Source organism: Parasteatoda tepidariorum, chromosome 3 (genome assembly GCF_982258835.1).
Source record: "Parasteatoda tepidariorum strain Cologne lab strain chromosome 3, Ptep-v5.0, whole genome shotgun sequence".
In the NCBI taxonomy this organism is placed as follows: domain Eukaryota; kingdom Metazoa; phylum Arthropoda; class Arachnida; order Araneae; family Theridiidae; genus Parasteatoda; species Parasteatoda tepidariorum.
In genome coordinates this window covers 119,355,298-119,375,503 of record NC_141757.1, presented here as the reverse complement: position 1 = coordinate 119,375,503, position 20,206 = coordinate 119,355,298, and the positions used below count along the sequence as shown (strand labels likewise).

At 30.5% G+C, this 20,206-nt stretch overlaps 1 protein-coding gene across 5 annotated transcripts in view; it reads left to right on the top strand.

Annotated features, from left to right (window-relative positions):
* Nucleotides 1–11,058, top strand: part of LOC107449226 (homeobox protein extradenticle) — a 325,818-nt gene extending 314,760 nt beyond the window's left edge. For 3 of the 5 annotated variants that reach the window (XM_087159977.1, XM_087159978.1, XM_087159981.1), the window contains exons 8-10: nt 5,081–5,182; nt 7,462–8,798; nt 10,068–11,058. In XM_087159977.1, the coding sequence (XP_087016103.1) occupies nt 5,081–5,182; nt 7,462–7,482 (123 nt within the window). In that variant the 3' untranslated portion in view covers nt 7,483–8,798; nt 10,068–11,058. Of the gene's footprint in view, nt 1–5,080; nt 5,199–7,461; nt 8,799–10,067 lie in introns of all 5 variants that reach the window. The other 2 variants (XM_087159979.1, XM_087159980.1) reach the window with 1 other exon arrangement.
* Nucleotides 11,059–20,206: the final 9,148 nt, after the last annotated feature.

Genomic DNA, 20,206 nt, shown 5'->3' with positions numbered 1-20,206 from the left:
TGCAAAATTGTATATTTGCAGCCGATTTTTAATAACATCAGCTTTAACTGGTTTAAATAATAATTAAATGAAGAGTTCGGTGGAGAAGTGCGCTCGATGGCAATTAGTAAATATTAAGAATAAATCAATTTTTGAGTATGTGAACTATATAGAACTTTTTTTCGCTTTGAAAATCACCTAATTTAATGAAAGTAAATTAATGTCATATATTAATTACAATCAGTCATAGTATATTCTTAAACCTGGGAATTTAAGCGTTTTCAGTAATCTAACATGCTCTACCACAAAGATTATGTAATTAAACTTTAGTTAACTACAAACATATCATTATATTGGTCCCTTCCTTCCCGGCTTCATACAAAATAACAAAGTGAAGTTTTGACCTCACGTACCTGTGATATTTCTGAGCTGGAGTGTCCAAAAAACCGCACCAAAAAGATTAAAACGTACAAAGATTAAAAGTACAATGAGTTAAAATTCATGGTAACATTTGTCCGTTTCGGATTGAACGAGATGGGTGCATTGAATTTCATTAAATTATTCAACAATTCGGCAAACTACCTATTTGCAAACTCAATTTAACTCTTTTTCCCAATGTTCATTAAAGGACATTCAATCAAATTTTCCTCCAGCACATTTTCTGGAATATAACCGTATTTTAACTTAAATCCAATTCACAATTGAAGCAATTTGTCAAACTGGAAGCGCATTGCCTTACACGTTACGCTGATATTTTTTGAAACAAATAACAAAATCTTTAAAAATTTCAAACCATTTATAAACAGAACTGCTAAACCTGCACTGCCAATGATATTAAAGTCTGCAAAACTGAAAACATGCAGACAATTTAAATTTTTAATAAACCTTTAACTCATAATTACATGAAGAGTTAGTTCTGTGGAAGAATCCGCTAGAGGGCGTTCAATAAGTTTTGCTTAATAAATTGCACTTTTCCTGCTGTAGTACTTATTAAATTTAAAAGAAATATTAAAAACAGCAAAAATTTTAGCACCAAAATTGTAGAACACGAATAATTTTGAGTTGATAGGAAGATAATCGATTCAATATAGTTCAAAATTACAGACCGGCCACTTTTTTTTTTTTTTTTTATCGCGGAGCATTACATTTCATTAAATTCTTGCCTAACCACTCTATCAAAAACAGCTATTTATTTGCAGCCTGATTTAACCCTATTCCCAATGACCAGGCAAGACATTTAACCAATTTTTCCTCTAACATTTTAATGGTAACTTAGAGCATATTTTAACGTAGCGACAAATCACAATAACTGTATTGAAACAATTTGTCAAACTAGACGCGACAAAAACACAAGCGTCAATGACTTAACAAACATTACGCTATTTTTTTAAACGAATAAAAAAAAAAAAGTTTAAAAGTTTCGATCCTTTAATAAAAACAACTTTTTCCTTCCCCCCTTTTTTTTTTTACCCTTCCTTTTTCTTAAACCGAAGTGTCGGTTTTTCACTTATCCCTTAGTGACGCTGCTTTTTGCTTTTTTCGGTTTAAGTGTGAGAAGGGATAGTTTTTTTTTTTTTTTTTTTTTTTCTTTTTTTCATTATTGTTATTTACCCAACCTCGTTAATCTACTTAATGGATCGCACTTATCCGGCAATGAAGTTTTTTTTTTCAAGTATATCCCACTTTTTTTTTTATTCCTTTTCTTAACAATATTTTTTTACAGCCTTACCACCTTTTATATATATTTTTTTCCTTTTGTCATCATTACCTTGCACTTTAGCTTTTCTTTGGGAAACTAAAGGAAGTTATTTTTTTCCCCTTTTTGTTACTCTTTCCGGAAAATCTCTTCTTCTGCCTCATGTATACGAGATTTATTTTTAATTTTTTTTTCCCCTTTTATTTATCTCTTTGGTAATGTTATACCTAAAAAGATCCCTCTTCTTCCTCCCCTCCCCTTCTTTGTTCTTCGTCTTGAAGTAATGACACTATGCTGTAAATTATTTGCATAAGTACTTAGCGCTGCTATTAATTAATTTAAAAACAATGTCGGTAAGTTTAAGTTTTCACCACATTTAAAGTTTTTTTTTCTTTCTATAACCAAATTGTTTTTCTAGTTGAGTTTAGTGAAAATTTAATAATTTGTATCGTAGATTTTTTTTCTTTTTTATGTTCTGTAAACATTATAGTTATTGACTTCAGGATTTTTAGGAATTATGATTTAAAAAAAAAATCATTTTATAAAATAAAATATCGAAAATGCAATTTGAGAAAAGTGCCACAATTGAATAGTTAATGGTGGATGAAGTAATTTTAAAATTTTTTAATTGGAATAAGTAAGTATCTGATTTAAATTTATGCGTCGACTATATGAAACGTATGCACTGCTTTTATTTCTAACGTCAATCACACCACTGGAGGTCATGAGTTCGATCCTGGCTGCCGACGAAAATCCGATGTGTATGGTCAGAAAGGTACAAGGGGTGGTTTCCTAGCTCACGTCGTCTGAACACTGTCTAAAGTACTTAGCACTCCTTATGTAGACGTCAAAAAAAGCAGCACTAAAATGCTTGACGTGGTTGGGTAATGAGTTGTGCTTTTATTTCTTATCCGCAAGCTTCCAATTGTCGAAATCTATAAATCGCTAGTATTCATTTAAACTTCATAGCGTTCGCCCTCTTATCGTTTTTATTGGCTACCAAAGGTTACTCGTACATTGTTTGTAGCCAAATGCACTTTTTTCTTTAATGTTACTTAGGTTCTGAATCCACTAAGTTTTAATGGTTAAAAGTTAGTTTGCTAGGAGTAAACCGGACGGCATTCTCCGAATTTTGATTGTTGACAAACGAAGGCAATAAAGCAAAAAATACGTAAAAAAAAAGCACAAGTAATGCAACGAAAATGGACATAACTATTGTTTCGATTCTATAAACAGGAACCTTTTTCAGTCTCTAAACACCAAATAATAGCATTGGTTATATCTTAATTCTGAAAATGGCGCGAAACGTCATTATGGAGCCACAGTTTTGAGAAAATGAAAGGCGTTTGTGGTCTAATATTTTAATATTTAAAAACTGAATGAGGCATTGATTTTGATAATTTCATCTTGGTGGGAAAATGTCGCTAAATTGGCGTTTTTTTTTTTTAAAAAAAGTTTAATAACTTTAAAAATATTTTAGTTATTTGTCCGTTCTAAAGCCCAGATAATTCTTCACAACAAGATGTAAACAGCTATAGTTGAAAATGATAGCTTTGCTTCAAATATAAGATACTTAAACTGTTTTTTTTTTCTCCTTGGCGAACGCATTGTAGTTATGATTTATGTTCTAAAAAGAGTCGCAATTAAATTAAAAGATCTTCATTAAAAGCGACCCAAGGGACGAGGGAAGCTGCATTTAGCAAAGGAGGGAAAAGTAGTTGAAATTGGAGTTAAGGGTAGACGACAGGTGTGAAAAAAGATTGACGAAATAATTAAATTGAAGAGGAAAGGAAGGCGGCGGAAGACAGACATTAGGCAATCGAGGACCGACAAGGCCTATAGGCGACCTAATTTGTGAGCGGTAGCTCCAGTTGATTCCTGGAACACCAGCGGCGTCACAAATTCGTTAACTGCCTTGTCAGGCAACGAAATCCAGTTAAACTAAGAATACAGCCACCAAATTCAATTGGAGAGAGAGACCTAAAAAACATTTCTTTTCTTATAGATATAGACTTTTTTTTCTTCTTTTCCTGTTCCCAATCCTTGTTTTTCCCGTTCATTCCTTTTTACTCAGTTTAGTGGATTTTCCCTCAATTTTCTTACGATACTTTTTATTAGTGTATTTTTTTTTTCCTTTTACTTTTTATATTTTATTTACGAAGACTTCTTTTGTTTCTTTTCTCTGGGCGGTGACATGCCCAATGAGTAATTAAAGAAAGTTGGATGGCGTTCTTTCAACCGGAGTTTGGAGCTAGAAGAAGAAGTTGTGTCTGATAGCTACTCAATTTCGATCGATTTCTTTCAGCTGCTCGATCCACACAACTTCGGAAAAAGAAAAAAAAAAACTCAGGAGTAGAAACTAGTTTTTGTTTCCATCTGAAACTGCCTGAAATAACGTTTCCAAAAAGGGAGAACTAATTCAACATCTGGCATATTTTCAAAATTCTTTTACTTGGATTTAAAATTGCAATTTTTTTTAATGATTTTTTTGCCTGACTGCTATCCTTGCTCATATTATGTTCATATATTTACTGAATCAGTATAGGCAAGCAACCTTAAAATACCTACTATACAATGTGTATACTGAACAAAAATGGAAAAACACTTAGTTTTGAATACCGCACATTCTTTACTAAAATAGGTATCAATAAAAAAATTTCTACCTCTAAATCACAATTAAAATTTTTGTTCGGAACGTTAAAACAAGTAAATTGCAAAAGAAAAAAGATATCATCACAAATAACTTTTTAGTTAGCACAGATGGGTGTCCAATTTTTTTTTTTTTTTTCTGATGCTCTAATTAAAACTAATATGTTTTGGTATTTTTTTAGTTATAAAAAATTCTCTATATTGAAGTTTTGCGCCATTTTCAAACTAAGCGTAGACAGCGCTGGTTTTAGATAGGTTAAACGTGCTGTAACAGTCATGAGTAACAGTTGCAAACTCACAGCAGTTATAAAAATAGGATATTATTCTCACAAAAGCATTTCACATTACGACGAGCTTTCGAATAACAGCCTTAGAGTAATAAAAATCGCTCAAATTATTTCTGAGAAATGAAATTAAAAATTCTTTTTTGCGCAGAATTCGACTTATTTCTTTCGGCATCTGACATAAAAAACTTTATTCCTTACAATTGTAAAATTCTTTTGTTTATTTTAACAAAATAATTGCTGGCCTAACTGAAAGCAACCTTACTAAAATCTCGTGCTTGTTAGACAGTAAAAACGCTGTGAGGATACAAAATTCGACCTAAATTCAGTTTTTAATTATTTTCTTTAAAAACACACTTTACTCGGCAGATTTATTCATCGAGTTCTCCTCTAGATAAAAACTATTATTTTCATATGCGTTGAAAAAAAAATTTTTTTTTGTTGAATAAATGAGTATATTTTGTTTTTTCAGGCGAATGCGTTGAGGCACGTGATCTCTCAAACGGCGGGATATCCTGATGGCCTGCCACCACAATCTTCAGCCTCTATGTACGATCCTGCAGGCATGCATCAGGTGCGTATATGAAGAGGTATCAACTATTATCATCTCTCCCCCAAAAACATCTTTGTGTATAACCTTTTTTTTTTTGTTTTAATTTGTAATGAATAAAAAATAAATTTTAGACTCTGATTCAATTATTATAAACTAACGGTCTAGGTCTTGTCTGTATTTATAGACAGGGCTAAAGAGAATAGAAGGGCTAGTTCACTCCTTTAACTCTCGCCGCGCTGAACCTTCGATTTTCGCCTGTGACGTCACGATGGCGCAAAGCTTGAGCTTTTACTTCAAGAACGAAGCATTCGGTCTAACTAGCTTTTAACTAATATTGGAGCATTCCTTTTTGTGACATATTCCAAAACATTCTTTGTTTCCTATAATGATTTTTTCTCAATTTTGTGATGTGAATTACAAAAATTTAAAATTATTTATGAAATGCCAGTTTGTGCGATTGCAACTTACAAAAATTCTGATAGAAACACAAAAGGAAAAATATATAAATTTCCAATCGTAGCTTCAGCTCTAAGAGCATAATGAACTAGCCCTTCTATTCTCTTTAGCCCTGATTTATAGAGCTAATTGACATGATATTCGATGAATTGAATAGTCCCAAGAAACTGAAACGGAAAGATATTACTTGATTGGAAAAAACAGTCGATATGTTTCGAGTGCTCAAAAATAGGCGCCCATTTTCACGTCTGGCAGGTTTTGAAAATGGGTGCCTGTTTTTGAGCGCTTGAAACATATCGACTGTTATTTCCAATTTATATATTTATGAAGTGAATTAAGTGTTTAGTCAAGTAATGATATTCGATTATTTTAAGAAAGCATGAGTTAAGCAAAAACTCACAACTATACGGGTGGGTATTCATTAATGAATGTGAATATATTGTTCAAAATACATTTTTTAAACATAAATACTTATGAGTTAATAGTTACAGAGTGCTATGATAAATATCCAGATATCGGTGTTTGACAAGACCATGCATAAAATGTTCAGATTAAAAATTGCCTTCCTCAATTTTTCTCCAGATCTATTTCAAAATGCTTTTTCAATTTGAACTTTAATTCTTTTGGTTCATTTATTATAAAAATGAAATAAATAATGCAGTAGCTAGTCAAAACTAAAAATTTCCGTTTCCATAATATTCTAATGGATCCTTGTTCAATCATGGAAATTCTGAGTTTTAGCAAAACAGGCGGCCAGAGTGTGCCAAAGGAATTTTGTAAACTGATCAAATATGAAATTAACTTAGTCTAGCGCCCTCAAAAAATACGAGAAAGATATCGAAATAACGGGGTTTACCTTATAGTTTTGGAACCCAGCAAAAATAGTTTAAAATATTTGTTTAATAATAATATAAATGATAATTTTATAAGTGGTTTGCCCAAACTAACGGTTCCCTGAAGATTTTAACTAAAAATGAGTCGTTAAATTGAAATGGCACTAGAAACTCTTATACTATAGATCAGGGGTTTCCAACTTACTTTTAATTGCGGCCGGAGGCTGCAATTTTATCAAAATTTTATATAGGACTCATTTATGTTTGTATTAACATTAAATATTACTGTCAGATTTTTATCAAGTTGTACAAAACAAAAGTATTGAATTACAAATCAAAATGCGAAGTAGAATTTTACCTGAGAAAAAAAATTTTTTTACACCGTTGGTATGTTAAATTTCCCAGAAACGAAGAAATTGGATTTTTTTTTTTAACGAAAGAAAAGTATTTTAAACCCATAAATATTTTTTACGAAAATGGTCCGCCAAAAAAGTAACTAATATATTTTAGTTCGCGGGCCACAAAAAAAGGCTTCGCGGGCCGCCAGTTGATAACCACTGCTAAAGCTATAGATAACCCATATAAGTTTAGCAAAAATGATCTGGTGTCGACTATGATGAACTTTGGTTTAGCGCCTCCTTTAAAAAATATACTTTAAAATTTCCGAAATCGACACATTTTTTGGAGTACATAAGAATACCGTATATTGATTATAGATTTGGTACGAACATAGGAATTTAAAGATTGCGATTTGTTATAATGTAAATAATAATGTAGTTGATTGCATCTCATTAAAAATTAGAGAAAGAATAGAAAAATACTTTCTGATATCTAGTGCCTCTTCACAGGGGACTCTGTAGGCCTGTGCCACAAGAAGGTCATGATAATTCATTGGGGCGCCATAGGTTTTCTCCCAGAGCTGTTAAACACTCAAACTTGCTAGCGTTTTTCTGATTCTTGCTTCTTTTTAATTTCAATTGATTGTTTAACTTATATTATTTTCTTTTACAGCCTTCAGAGCTTCATCCCTAGTGAAGCAAGAGAATTGTAAAAATTAGCCAATTGATGTACAGGCCCAGGCTCAAAACTAGCCAATCAGGAAGGACTTTGTACTTCACTTATATACGTTTCGGATGAATATCTCAGACCTCAAGAATCATTTTTCATCAAATCTTCAAACATCGTTTCTTGCTGCACTTTTGTCACACATAAATGGCTGAAGAACTTCTCAACTCCATTTATCTCTTCTTCGAGAGTGTGTACAGATTCCAAAGGAAAAAAGATTTCATCTGTCGTTCTTCTTTTTTTTTTTCATCAAGTGCGTGCATAAGGATTTTAAGTGTACATTTTTTTCTCAGAAAACTTTAAACAAACAACAACAAAAAAATATCATTGTGATGATTCATCTGCAATTTAAAACATCAGCATCATGGTTCAGCGTCTTCTTTGTGTTGTTGTTTTAAGACTGTAGCAATCGGCAATATGCACGTGTATACATGTATGTATATATATATAAAAAAAAATAAAAACTTTTTTGTGCTATTGCAGAAAAAAAATAACCGAAAACATACTTTTTCATGTTCGTTCCATTCAATCTTGAATTTGAAACTGAAATAAAAAAAAAAGGTGGCTATATCGTTTGAGTATTCGCTTCAGAAGCGACATCTAGCGGAACGCCACCTGGAGTGCAGTTCACGCAAGATTACGCGCTGTGTGATGCTACAAGTTGTTTTTTTATATATAATATTTCTTAAAAAAGGCCCAAAGATTGCTGTTACTCACGTCCATTCGTCTATTCAATTTGTTAACTTTTTTTTTTATTTGCCAGTGTACTTCTAGTGTTCAATTTATAGCAAAGTTCCAAATATGTTTGTAATTTTTCACAAAAACTTGTATAAATTTTGCTTAAAGTAGCCGATCTAACGAGAGATTTAGTTTCATAACTTTCGGTCTACATCAAATTTACATTTTCTCTCTCTCATTTTAACTGTGCTTGATGATTAGCGCTCTTTATTGGCTTTTTATAATACCACTGAATTGCTCAAATCTACAAAAAAATAATAATTAACCAGATGTTAAACTTATTTTTAATTTAAACACAAAAATGTATACCAAGAGATTTTATTAACTAAACGAATTCATTACTAAAGAGATGAAAAAATAATTTTGAATCTAGTAAAATCCTGTTTGAGAGTACTGAATGATCTTGATTTCATCGTTAATTAGAATTTTATATTTTTTTTAATCACATTTAAATCTATAAAAGTATTCTACTGATTTTGCTGTCAACTTTCATTTCAAAAAGATTTAACACCTTCCCAAAGCACTGCAAACATTAACATACATATGTTTAACCCTTTGAGGCACACGAACATAAATTTTCATATTTTTTTAAAATTGAGAAACTAATTATGATGCTTAGGATCTAAGAATGGGAAAATGACATTTAAAAAAAATTCTGATTCATTGCACCACACAGGGGGTGGTGGTTTCGGTGGTTAACCAGTGTCCACATAGAACATTTTCATGTGAAAAAAAAATATCATCTTTTTTAACTTTTTTTACAATAAATTTTCACTTTTCAGAAATCAAACAATAAACTTAAAGTACTAAAACTATTTATATAATTTTAAAGACCAAAAAAGGCTTTAACAAATATAATATAATACAAAAATAGTATATAATAAAATATATATTAGTGAAAAATAAAACGCATGAATTTCAAACACAAAAAATATTCTAAGTAAAATATAATATATATTATACAATATCAGGATAAAATAAATAGTACAGAAATATATAATAATAAAAATAAAATGTATAATAATAAAAATAAAATATGAAATAAAATGAATTGATTATCATTGAATTGAAATTGATTATCTTAATTGAAAATCAACAATATAAATAAATAATAATAATAATAAAAAATTTAAATTCTTAATTTTTAAGACAAATAAAATGCAGAAAAATTTTAATAGTAGAAAATAGATATTATAGCATCAACTAAATACGACTGTTCGCTTATTCAAAAAGAACTCAAATGAGCAGAATTAACTTGTTTCAGATAAGAAATTTGAAGTAATAGACTTTATTTTCAATAGAAATAGATAAGAGACACATTGCTCCCCATTTATAAGCCCCATGAAGAAAAAACCCTAATAAATTTTTACCCACTTCACTATCTGAGTGAAGGAAGGGGGAAAAAGTATAAAGACTCGTGTTGGTGGATATAATGTTCTAGGGGCACAGTGGCTTCACTCTGAAACCAAAAAATATAAAGGTAAAAATTAAATACTTTTCTGAGGAATCTTTATTGGGAAAAATTTGTGTGTCAAAAGAAGCTCATAAACAACAAATCTGAGTGATATGCTTCAAACTTTTTTTGTATTTTATTGAGTAAAAAAAAAAAAACTTGTAGTAATGAAAAAGGGCCTTGAAAACTTTTTATTTTTTTCAAAGGAAGATATAATCTAAGTGTAGTGCTGCTATCTGGTGATGTTTAGTAAAGTTAAAATAATACTTTAATATTATTGGTTTCGGAGATTGACCTTTGTGCCGCTAGGAATAATTTTTTAAAAAGTGCGGTTTCGCTGTCGTACCACTGTGCTTCAAAGGGTTAAAACAATTAGTTTCTTTAGAATATGCGTTTGTAAAAGTTTTGAATCCCTCCTGGTACACTTAAGTACAATCCTTATAGACAGGTGGTCAACTTATCAAGAGTATTAAGTCCATAATTATTGAAGTCATTTTAGGTTATCAATTTACTCGGGTGATCTTCTTAAAAGATTCGGAATAATTAAGATTCAAATTAATAAAATTCTAATGGATTGATTTTCCCTTTATGCATATAACATCCAATACTAGATATATTATTAAAATTTTATTTTGCAGGACAAGATATAATCCTTTCACATTTCTATTCAAACATTTATCAAATTACTTTGAATTTGATTTATATTTTTAATCATCAAGCACAGTATTATAAAAATTTTATTAATATTTTAGTAACTTTTTTTTAAACTTTAATATGTAAACATTATTAAGTACATGAAATTAAGACTATATACATGCTTTAATTATCTCAACTAATGCAGTCACAATAGTTTTTAACCAGACTTTTTCTTGCAATAATGCAAAATTTAGGTACCTAACATGTTTGTGTCATCTAACAATCAGTGATAGAAAGTGATTGTGCAGATTTTTCTTTGTTTCTTAAAAAAAAATGCTTTGTAAATATCAGTTTTCAGTATTTCTTTTATTGTTTTCGATCAGATTAAATGTACTTAAATTTTTAATAATGCTGACTGCTGATTTAATCTGTGATACCAGCCCTCTTAAACTGTCTGGTTTTGAACAAGCAGTGTCAGCATTCACAATACTCATTTTTTTCCCCTATGTGCAAGTTATGTAAAAATAATAATAATAAATCGTTTTGTTACCACTGTGCAGTGTCTCTAAATTTACATATCGCGATACAAATCTTAAAGGAAAGAAAAAATCTCTCGTAGTGTACAATCAATAATAAAAGTTATGTTGTATGAACTTTGCAAACTGCACATAATGTATTGAATAAACGAAATATAAATTATGTTATTCGTTAAAGAATTTTGTCTGTTTTCTTTCTATTTTTTGTTCAACACGGGAAGATGGGTGGGATATATTTATGACTATATAAAAAAAAAAAAAAAAAATAATGCCGTTATTACTCCCAGCCAATAAAAAAATTATCACGAGATTTACTGTAAGTGAAAATGTAGCAGGAATGATGATCGAGTTTAGACCAGTTTCTTTGGTTGCGATCAGCTGCCGCCAGGATAACCGTGAGAGGTTTTCGTTGTTTTCCTCCCCGTGCAACTCAAATGCGGGTTAGTTGCCGTCAAAAAAACTCCTCCACGAAGAAAAATGTCTCCCAATTCTTGAACTAGGAGTTCTCTTGTCTTCGGGATTAGGTATAAAATGACAAGGCTACGGAGTTGAATATAGGTAGCTGTAAACTCAAAATTGGATCGGCTGTTCAACGACGATCTGAGATTTTAAATACAAATAAAATATATATTGTTAGATTCGTAGCGACTCGGGGGGATGGAGCCTATGAAAGAAATGACCCAGGTTCGAATCCCAGTAGTGGCTAATTTATACGAATTCTGCTCCCTCTTCTCATCGACCACAATGCTGACGTAAAATATTAGTGATAGACTGATTATTCTTTAGAATTCCCTTGCCGTCAGGCTAACCGTGGTGGTTTTCCCTCCGTGTAACGCAAATACGGGTGAGTTCCATCAAAAATTCCTCAGCGAAGGCTAGTTTGTTCCAGCTCTTGATCGATGAGTTCTGTGGGTTGAATTCAAAGATACGGAGTTGAACACTGATAGTCGTTAACTCAGAATTGGGTTGGTTGTTCCAATGACGGTTATAAAATAAACTATTGTTCATCCACCTCTTTTTAAAATGCCATGATTTTATAGTAAATAATGCATGTAATTGGAAAATGAACGAGCTATATTTATCAAAAACTTTCTTTCAAGAGATAAAGAGTGATATGAAAATGTATGACTCATTCAAACATTTCATCAGAATTCTCTAAATACTAATTGGATTTAAATTCTCTTACTTCGATATATTCTCCTTCGTTTATCTTTCTTTTGACACACAACTTTCCCATTATTAACACTAGAAAGACGGAAAATTAGTACCCAAAAGCAGTCAAAATGACAGGATTGTGAATGCATAAGTAAATTTGTTTAAAATTAATTTTTAACATTTTTTATATTATTTACAGTTATGTAAAAAGTTATTAGAAAATATTAACAATAAAAAAAAATTATATGTTGTACAAAATTTTAAGAAATTGTGTCATTATTATACATCATTGTTTTTCTAATTGAAATTAAAAGGCAGTCAAAGTGACTTCTTTAGGCAATTTAGTGTTAATTTCGAAATCAGAAAATATATTGGTGCGTTTCTTGTATTTCACCGTTATAAGTTTCACTTAAGTCTGAGTTTTTATTCAAGTCTCAGTCGAAAGTGAAGAGTAATAGCAGTTTGGAAAACAACTGTTTATTTTTAAGTATTAATAGCAGCAAATAATAATATAAAAATCACATATACCACAAATGTAATGAAACATTAAATGCTTATACAATAATCACACATCTCTGGAAACGAATTTAAGACAGAAAATTTAGACTTTTAATCGAGATTTCTGCAAATATTGGACGAGAAAAACAATTCCAGGGTGCGTAGGCGATTTTAAAAAGTTCTTGAAGGTGCTTTTTTCATTGGGTGTTTTTAAAGAGTGCTTAATTTTCCCTTTTCCAAAATGAGATTTTTCCTTTACAATGTAGATTTTCGCTTCGAATTATGCAAAAAGACAGTTCATATTGTTCTATTCAACGTTTTCCCAATTCATTCAACCTCAATCTATTTCGGCGTATTGTCAGTCCGTAGCGTATGAAAACGCCATTCGTTTTACATGATTCAAAATTTCATAATTTTTGACAATTGTCAAAAAGAATGCAAATTTTTTTTTTTTTTTTTTTTTTTTTTTTTTGCATGATGACAAGATAAAACCGACAATTGTCAAAAACTTTTCAACCCAGCCTAATTAATGATATTTTTTGCTTAGTGCTTAGTTTTTCTTGAGTGCTTAAAAGGTGCTTATTTTTTGTTGAATAATTTGGCTGCTCACCCTGAGTTCCATAGCATAACCCGTGAGAGAACAGTAAACAACCATAATTAAGGCGAGCATGTATCTATTCAGAGATGATTCTGCTCCGGATTTCCAGATTTTTCGCAAACCGTGATCCGAAAGTTTCCGGAAAGCCTTATAACATTTATGCATAAAAATTCTTGTATATTTTATTTATATCTAGAATTTATACTTGGCATAATTGTTTGAAATGCGTCATTACTCAAGAAATTTTCAGGAATTTTGAGTTGGGTTCACAATCACCCCTGTCTATGGTACACCATCTTTTCCCAAAAGGTATTCCTGGGATAAAAATTGCAGGGGTTCCGAAAGTTAGGTTTTTTTTTTTTTTAATCAGTTATGATTTTCGAAACCTTTGTTAAAATACTCGGGAAGAAGTAAAAGCAAAATTAAGAAAATGTCTTCTCTAATAACAAATTATTGATTATGTAAAATTGCATTAGTGTTTTGCATCGACTAAAAATTATTGAATTCAACCATGTAAGTTTCTCTGATTTTAACTCTCTCTTCTTTTCTTTTTTTTAAGTTATTATTTCATCGAAAACCACAATTCGCCATTCATTTTCAGTTTATGCATACACTAAATCAAATCAAGAACTAGGCCTAGGTACCGGCTTCAAACCTATAAATTCAAAAGATTTTATAAGTTCCAAGATGATGAAACGCTACGATGGAAAAATATTTCATTCATTCATCAATATTTTTCAAAATAATTAACTGTCAGTCGTTGGTTAATATGCTAATAAAATTTATTCTTTAGGTTTCGATAGTTCCTCCAAAATAAGGTCGATTATTTAGGGTTAAATAGCCGAAAAAAATTGGGAATCGCTGGTCACCGGACACAACACATAGCAGTCTAAGGGTTAAAGAAGATTTTTATTTATTTTCGATTATTATTCTGAATTTAGTCTTGAAATGTAAGGCTAAACTTATTGCTTTAACAATTATCCGACTGTAAGTAAGTTATATTTACTGTTATTGTAAGCTTTTCGTTAACATCTGTCATGTCAACATATGCAATTGAAATAATGTGTCCAATTTATAGCTACATAAGAATTAAATATAAATTTATAAACAGAGTCACAATCATATATAGTTTTTTTTAATTTATATATTACTTGACAGGGTGCGTAGTATTTTTAGAAAGTGCTAATTTTTGATTTACGTTTTTTAAAAGCACTTAAAGATGCATTTTCCAATTCGGGGTTTGTAAAAAGTGCTTAATTTTCTATCTTTTAAAAAGAGATTTTTTCTTTGCCGTATCAATTGTTCTAAATTACTAAAAATGCATGATTTTCTCCGCAAAATCAGAAATTAGTTATTTTATCAGGATTATGTAAAGTTTTTGAAAAATGTTTTTGAATTTTATTGATTTTATGTTTCTAAATTAAGAACTTTAAACGATAGAAAAAAATAATTCTTATAACTGCTCAGATCCTAATTATAAATTTTTTCTTTTTTTTGGAAAGTGACTAAAGATATTTTTGCTTGCCTAAAAGGTGCTTATATCTTGTTGAAAAATCTGGCTACGCACCCTGCTTTAATAAAGTGGTTTGTAGGATATTTTTTTACATTCGCAAATACGTAGATAAGTTAGAACAGAATAATATAAATGTTAGGAAGTGAGGAGCAAACATTTTAGTACATGCATTTTAAGTGAATTTAATTTCAAGTTTAGAAGGGGAGGATTTTTACCAAGCAGCTAGGGAGATCTGCCCCTAGTATATCTATATTTTTGTATGGTTGATTAGGAAATTTGTTCACAACACATTCTAATCTCTACTTTCATGAAAAATGATTGAAGAGTTAACTGGTCAAGGTTTTCAGTTACATTTCTGAAAAAGATTTTTTGTGAACATATCCTATTTTGTACTTTAAAAAAGGTTCAGTGGATGAAGGTTTCCGGAGTGGAAGAAGGTTCCAAGTCCAGTTGGCAACTAACAATCGACGAGTAACCTCCAATAGCCTTTCTTTTGGCAGCAAATTAAAACTCTGTAATGCGAACATTTTAAAAGAGCATTAAAGGTTTCTAAAATGGGTATGAAGAAGTAATTTATTTTTTAAGAGCTCAATCTTAAATATTTTCAACGACTTTTAAATTTGAAAAATGTTTGAGTAATTTTTCAATGTCACAAAATTTATGGAAGCCTTGAATAAAGTTCCTATTTTTACATCTATTACCTGAGGCTAGATAGGAATACTATTTATTTTATTTTTTTACCAATTACTACTATTATTTTTAAAAAAATTAACTTTCTCTTATGTCATGCATAGTTAATTTGATCGGAAAATTTTGTATTGTTCGAATTATTAAATTAAAAATTATGTAGATTTATAAATATAGATAAAAATTCTTTTTTTACAATTCGAGTATTTTATTTAAAAAACTTTTTTCTGCAAGTATTTTTATAGTTTTGCATATGAAATTGTGTATATGGTATACTTAAAATTATGGAATTAATATCGAATTTTACAAATTTGTCTTTTTTATTTCAAATATTTGTGAACGTACTTCTTCAATAAGTAAATAAAATTGAAAAGACTAAAAATATAGTAATAAAAATCAATTTAAAACTAATTACAAAAAAATAATAATAAATTTCATAATATATATATATATAATTGAAGATACTTGCGTCCGACTAACACAAAAGTACCCTATAATAGTATCTATAGTCATTACAAACGTATTCAAAAAGGAATTTTTTTTAAAGAAATATATGTATACTAAATTACTTTTCCTGTTAAGACTTAAATTTTTCAAAACATTCCAGTAAATGATTTTATTATCGTTTTATTCAACAATAAAAAAAAAGGTATGATCTTTTTTCTTTTTTTTAAAATTTTTTTCTCTCTTTTTTTTTAATAAGTCAGTTTTTGATTTCTACAGCTAGAGTAAAAAATGAATAAAATAAGTATACACTTGCTCAGTGTATAGGTTTAAATTGAGAAGTGTCTTTAAGACGATCCATAAGACTGCGATGCGCCCAAATTAAATAGATTAATGAGAAAAAAAAATCGCAATTAAATTTAAAGGCTTCTTATTAGTCATAAATTAGAACACTGGGTCAAGATGTGATTTATGTTTAATAATTCTTAGTAAATTAAGCAAAAATGGTCTGGTTCATTTTGTAAAAAGAATTCGTTTGATGGTGTGTGTGCATGGGAGATACAAAATGATAAGTTTTTTCAACCCATTAAACCATGAGATAGATATAATACAGTCTGTGTCTCTCACTTTTCATTTCTTTCCTTATTGTTTTTGATAATTTTCACGCCGATAAGCGAAAACAAGATTAAGTTGTTTTTTTGTTGCCCAGATTGAATGAATAAAAAATCAAAGTGAAAGTTTAAATTATTTTCCCATATTCCCGATTGACCTTATTTAAACGTTTAAAAAATATGTAAAAAGAAAAAGCCTCTGGAATTTGACTTTCATTGAAATTATCTTTTAAAAAACTTTTGAAATATGAGAAAAAGGAAGTTTTAAATAACAGATATATATATAAAATAATGATAAATTGTCAATTTTCGTGGCAGCCAAAATAATTTTGAGCATTCTTTGAACATTAAAAATTACAAATTTTAAACAGTAAAAACTACAGAATATTTCTGAAAATTCTTTTAAATTAAAATATTTAAAAATAAGGTTTCAAAGTTATATTATCTGATTGGAATAAAATACGAACAACTGTAACTTTTTCTGAAAATAATCTGAAACGGATTGCATCATGAATCAGCAGTTTATCTGTTTTTATTTACACAGAACTTTACCCCTTCTCTTTCAAAGTCGTAAAAGATTATTAATTCATTAAGGTTTAGAAAAAAGTTAACGCATGATTACGTTATTCTACAATCAAATGTTAATGTTTCAAATCAAACAATAATTTATAGATTGAGATAAGTAGCAAATTTAAGTAAAATGTTTTCTCTTATAAAATGCTATGTTTTTAAATCACGGCAAAGACATGAGCGCATAGCACTCTCAAAAATAACTGCGCTAGTTCATTAGATTCCAAAAATAATTCGAGCTTTTCAGTAATTCACATAATTGAAAGAAATTTTAGTATAGGTGCTCTATAAATTCTGTACCCGTTCAACTGAATATACTATAATTTCTGTACTTAGATAAATATTTTATCGTGGCAAAAGTTTAAAAGTTAAATTTAAAAGTACTTTTATAATTTCTTCGCATTTTGTTCTCATTTCTACAATTGTTATTGTTACTGAACTTATTATTACTATAATACTTATAATTGCTATCATTATTACAATAATACACCAATATCATGGTAATATAAAAATTAGTTACTGATTTGAAACCATTAAAAAATTATGCTTTTTAAAATCTTTCAGTGAAAAACGTTCGATTATTTGGATAAATAAAACCGAATGTACAATATGAAAAATTCTGACCTTAACGAATTTCAATTTCAGAAATACGGCAAACAAAATGAATTTCAAGTAAAATATGCTGAATGAAACAACAAAAATTAACATCTAATTTATAATTGTTATTGTTACTACAATACTTACAATTGTTATTATTATTACAATAATACACCAATATTATTGTATAATAGAAATTAGTTACTGATTTAAAACCATTATAAAATGATTTTTAAAAAACATTCTAGCGAAAAACGTCCAATTATTTGAACATATCAAATTGATTGTACAAATTGGAAAATTATTAAAAATTCTGACATTCAAATTTCAGTATAAAAAATATTGTAAGCAAAATTAATTTCAAATAAAATACGTTGAATGAAACAAAAATTACCATCAAATCAGTCTTAGTATACATCTTTGGAATGAATCCTCCATAAGTAAACAAGACGAAGAATTAAATAAATTAACATCAATGAAGTGCATTAATGTAATTTTTTCTTAAAACAGTTATAAATTTTATACAATAGGCATTAAACAAATGGAAAAACTTACTATTTTTGGAAGAAACTCGACTTCTGGAAGGAATTTCCAGACATCATGATGTTTATCTTCACGGTTACATTTCTAGATTCACACTTAAAAATTCTTCATCCTATCTAAACAATCAACGTCCCACAGTGGACTGATCGTTAAGACACGGTTCCCAGTAGAACACCGAAGTCAAGCATCAATGGCTGCGGTCAGTAAGCGGGTGGGTGACCACTTTGATCAGCCTGCGTAGGGACCGAGGGTGTGCGGTGTCGGTCCTCGTTAACCTGTTCTTCGGTAAAGTGCTCGATTTCGCGCGCAGGTCGTCGGGCTACCAAAGCAGGGGAATCATCCCCTTTGCAGAGGATCAAAATTACCTTGGCATGTCTTCGGATCATCCTCAGGGATGTTTCCCAGACCGTCGCCAATAGCCCACTGTGCAGCTCTGGTGTGACGTTAATGAGCTACAATAACAACTGAATTTGTCAAGAGCTTACAAATCATTCTCTGTATTGGGCACAGGAGCCTGCATACGTCATTGAATAAATTGATTGGTCATTTGTGTTTGAGAGATTAATCTTAGTATTTGCGACAATCGTATGTATATGTTGTGAGTTACTGGAAAAAACCAGCACTTAGATGCAAATATCATGAGATATGGTTAGTCACGAGACTAAAAGTACTCGAACTGCAGCAGAAATAGGCCCTTGAGAATAGAAAGTTTGCTGCTGGCTTAAAGCATTTCCCATTTTAAAAGAAAAAATTCTTCTCTCACTCACTGCAGCGTTAAGTTATGAACCTTTCGATTTAAAAAGCTACAATCGACTCTTGAATAAAGTATACATGCCATACGATTTATGTATCAAACATGCAAGGATAAAATATGCTGGTTAAGACAAGATACTCTGCCTATTTGATATTTGCATCGATCTCCACTCTAAAGAATAATGGAATTTTCGAAGTCAAACAAATTTCACCATGCACTGTGGGGTCGGAAAGAAAATGGTGAGCCTCGAGATGGTGCATGCTCGATGAAAATTGAAAATAAAGCATTCCCCCAACGGCCAGTTGAATCACGGAGGTTAAGGTACTACAGTTTCGTGATCAAAGTCGCATTAGTTGCATTGTGGTCAGCATTGGGCACTTTCCAGATAAGCTGGTGTCTATGGATATGAAGATTTAAGCAGCCACCGGGGATCGAACCCGGGTTCTTTATAATGATAGTTCAATACCTTAACCACTGAGCCATAGCGGTTTGAAAAGGGAGAACAAAGGCGAACAATAAATGGTAGAAAATTGTTATTATTACAAACTTTAAATAAATGCTCAAAAGAGCGATTAAAAATCTAGGTAACACGTTGGCAATAGAGTAAATCACGCAAAAGCTGGGAGATTTCGGCATCCACTTAACATCTGTAGCTGCGGTGATTGTTCGATCGGACAGCGTTATGTTGGAAATGTGCCGTTTTTAGCTCCATACGCAAGTGCAAACCTTCTCTGCATTCGAATATTCCTTTCTATCTTCGTACAAATAACAGTTGGATGACGGATTTTTCTAAAGGCTACTCCAGAGAACATGCCCATTCGTTTTGCGACCCCGCATTGAAGTTTAGTAAAAGTTGTTTGTTTTGGCAAGTTATATCCTCCTCACATTTGCGACCTGTCGCTTTGCTACACCCTCTATAATATAGCATAAATGGAGACAAACTTGCACGTTGTTCGTTTACAGATACTTCAGAGAGCAATGTTTTTCTGTGCTGTTACCTAAGAGCCTTGTTTAGATTTGTAATCTTTAGCCAAGAATGTTCGATTCAAAACCAGTTGATAAGTCTTTGCCGTGTTAAAAGACAGCTACATACAAAGGATGGAAGAAAAGAAGGGTTATAACGGGAAACAAACTTAGCTGTCTTCTACGCACTAAGAGAAGTTGGCAGAAGGATACTAGCTCTACATTTAAGATCTCGTTGGTGTGATTAACGGAGACACTGCTCATAATTTAGAGAGCATGTAGTCGTAGTTTTAAACTCGCGTAACACCGAAGATCCGTCATGTATTTGTGCAATATGTTCTGTTATGACAACCCTTAATGTATATTTTTAAAATTCTTGTCGGAAATAAAGTTAA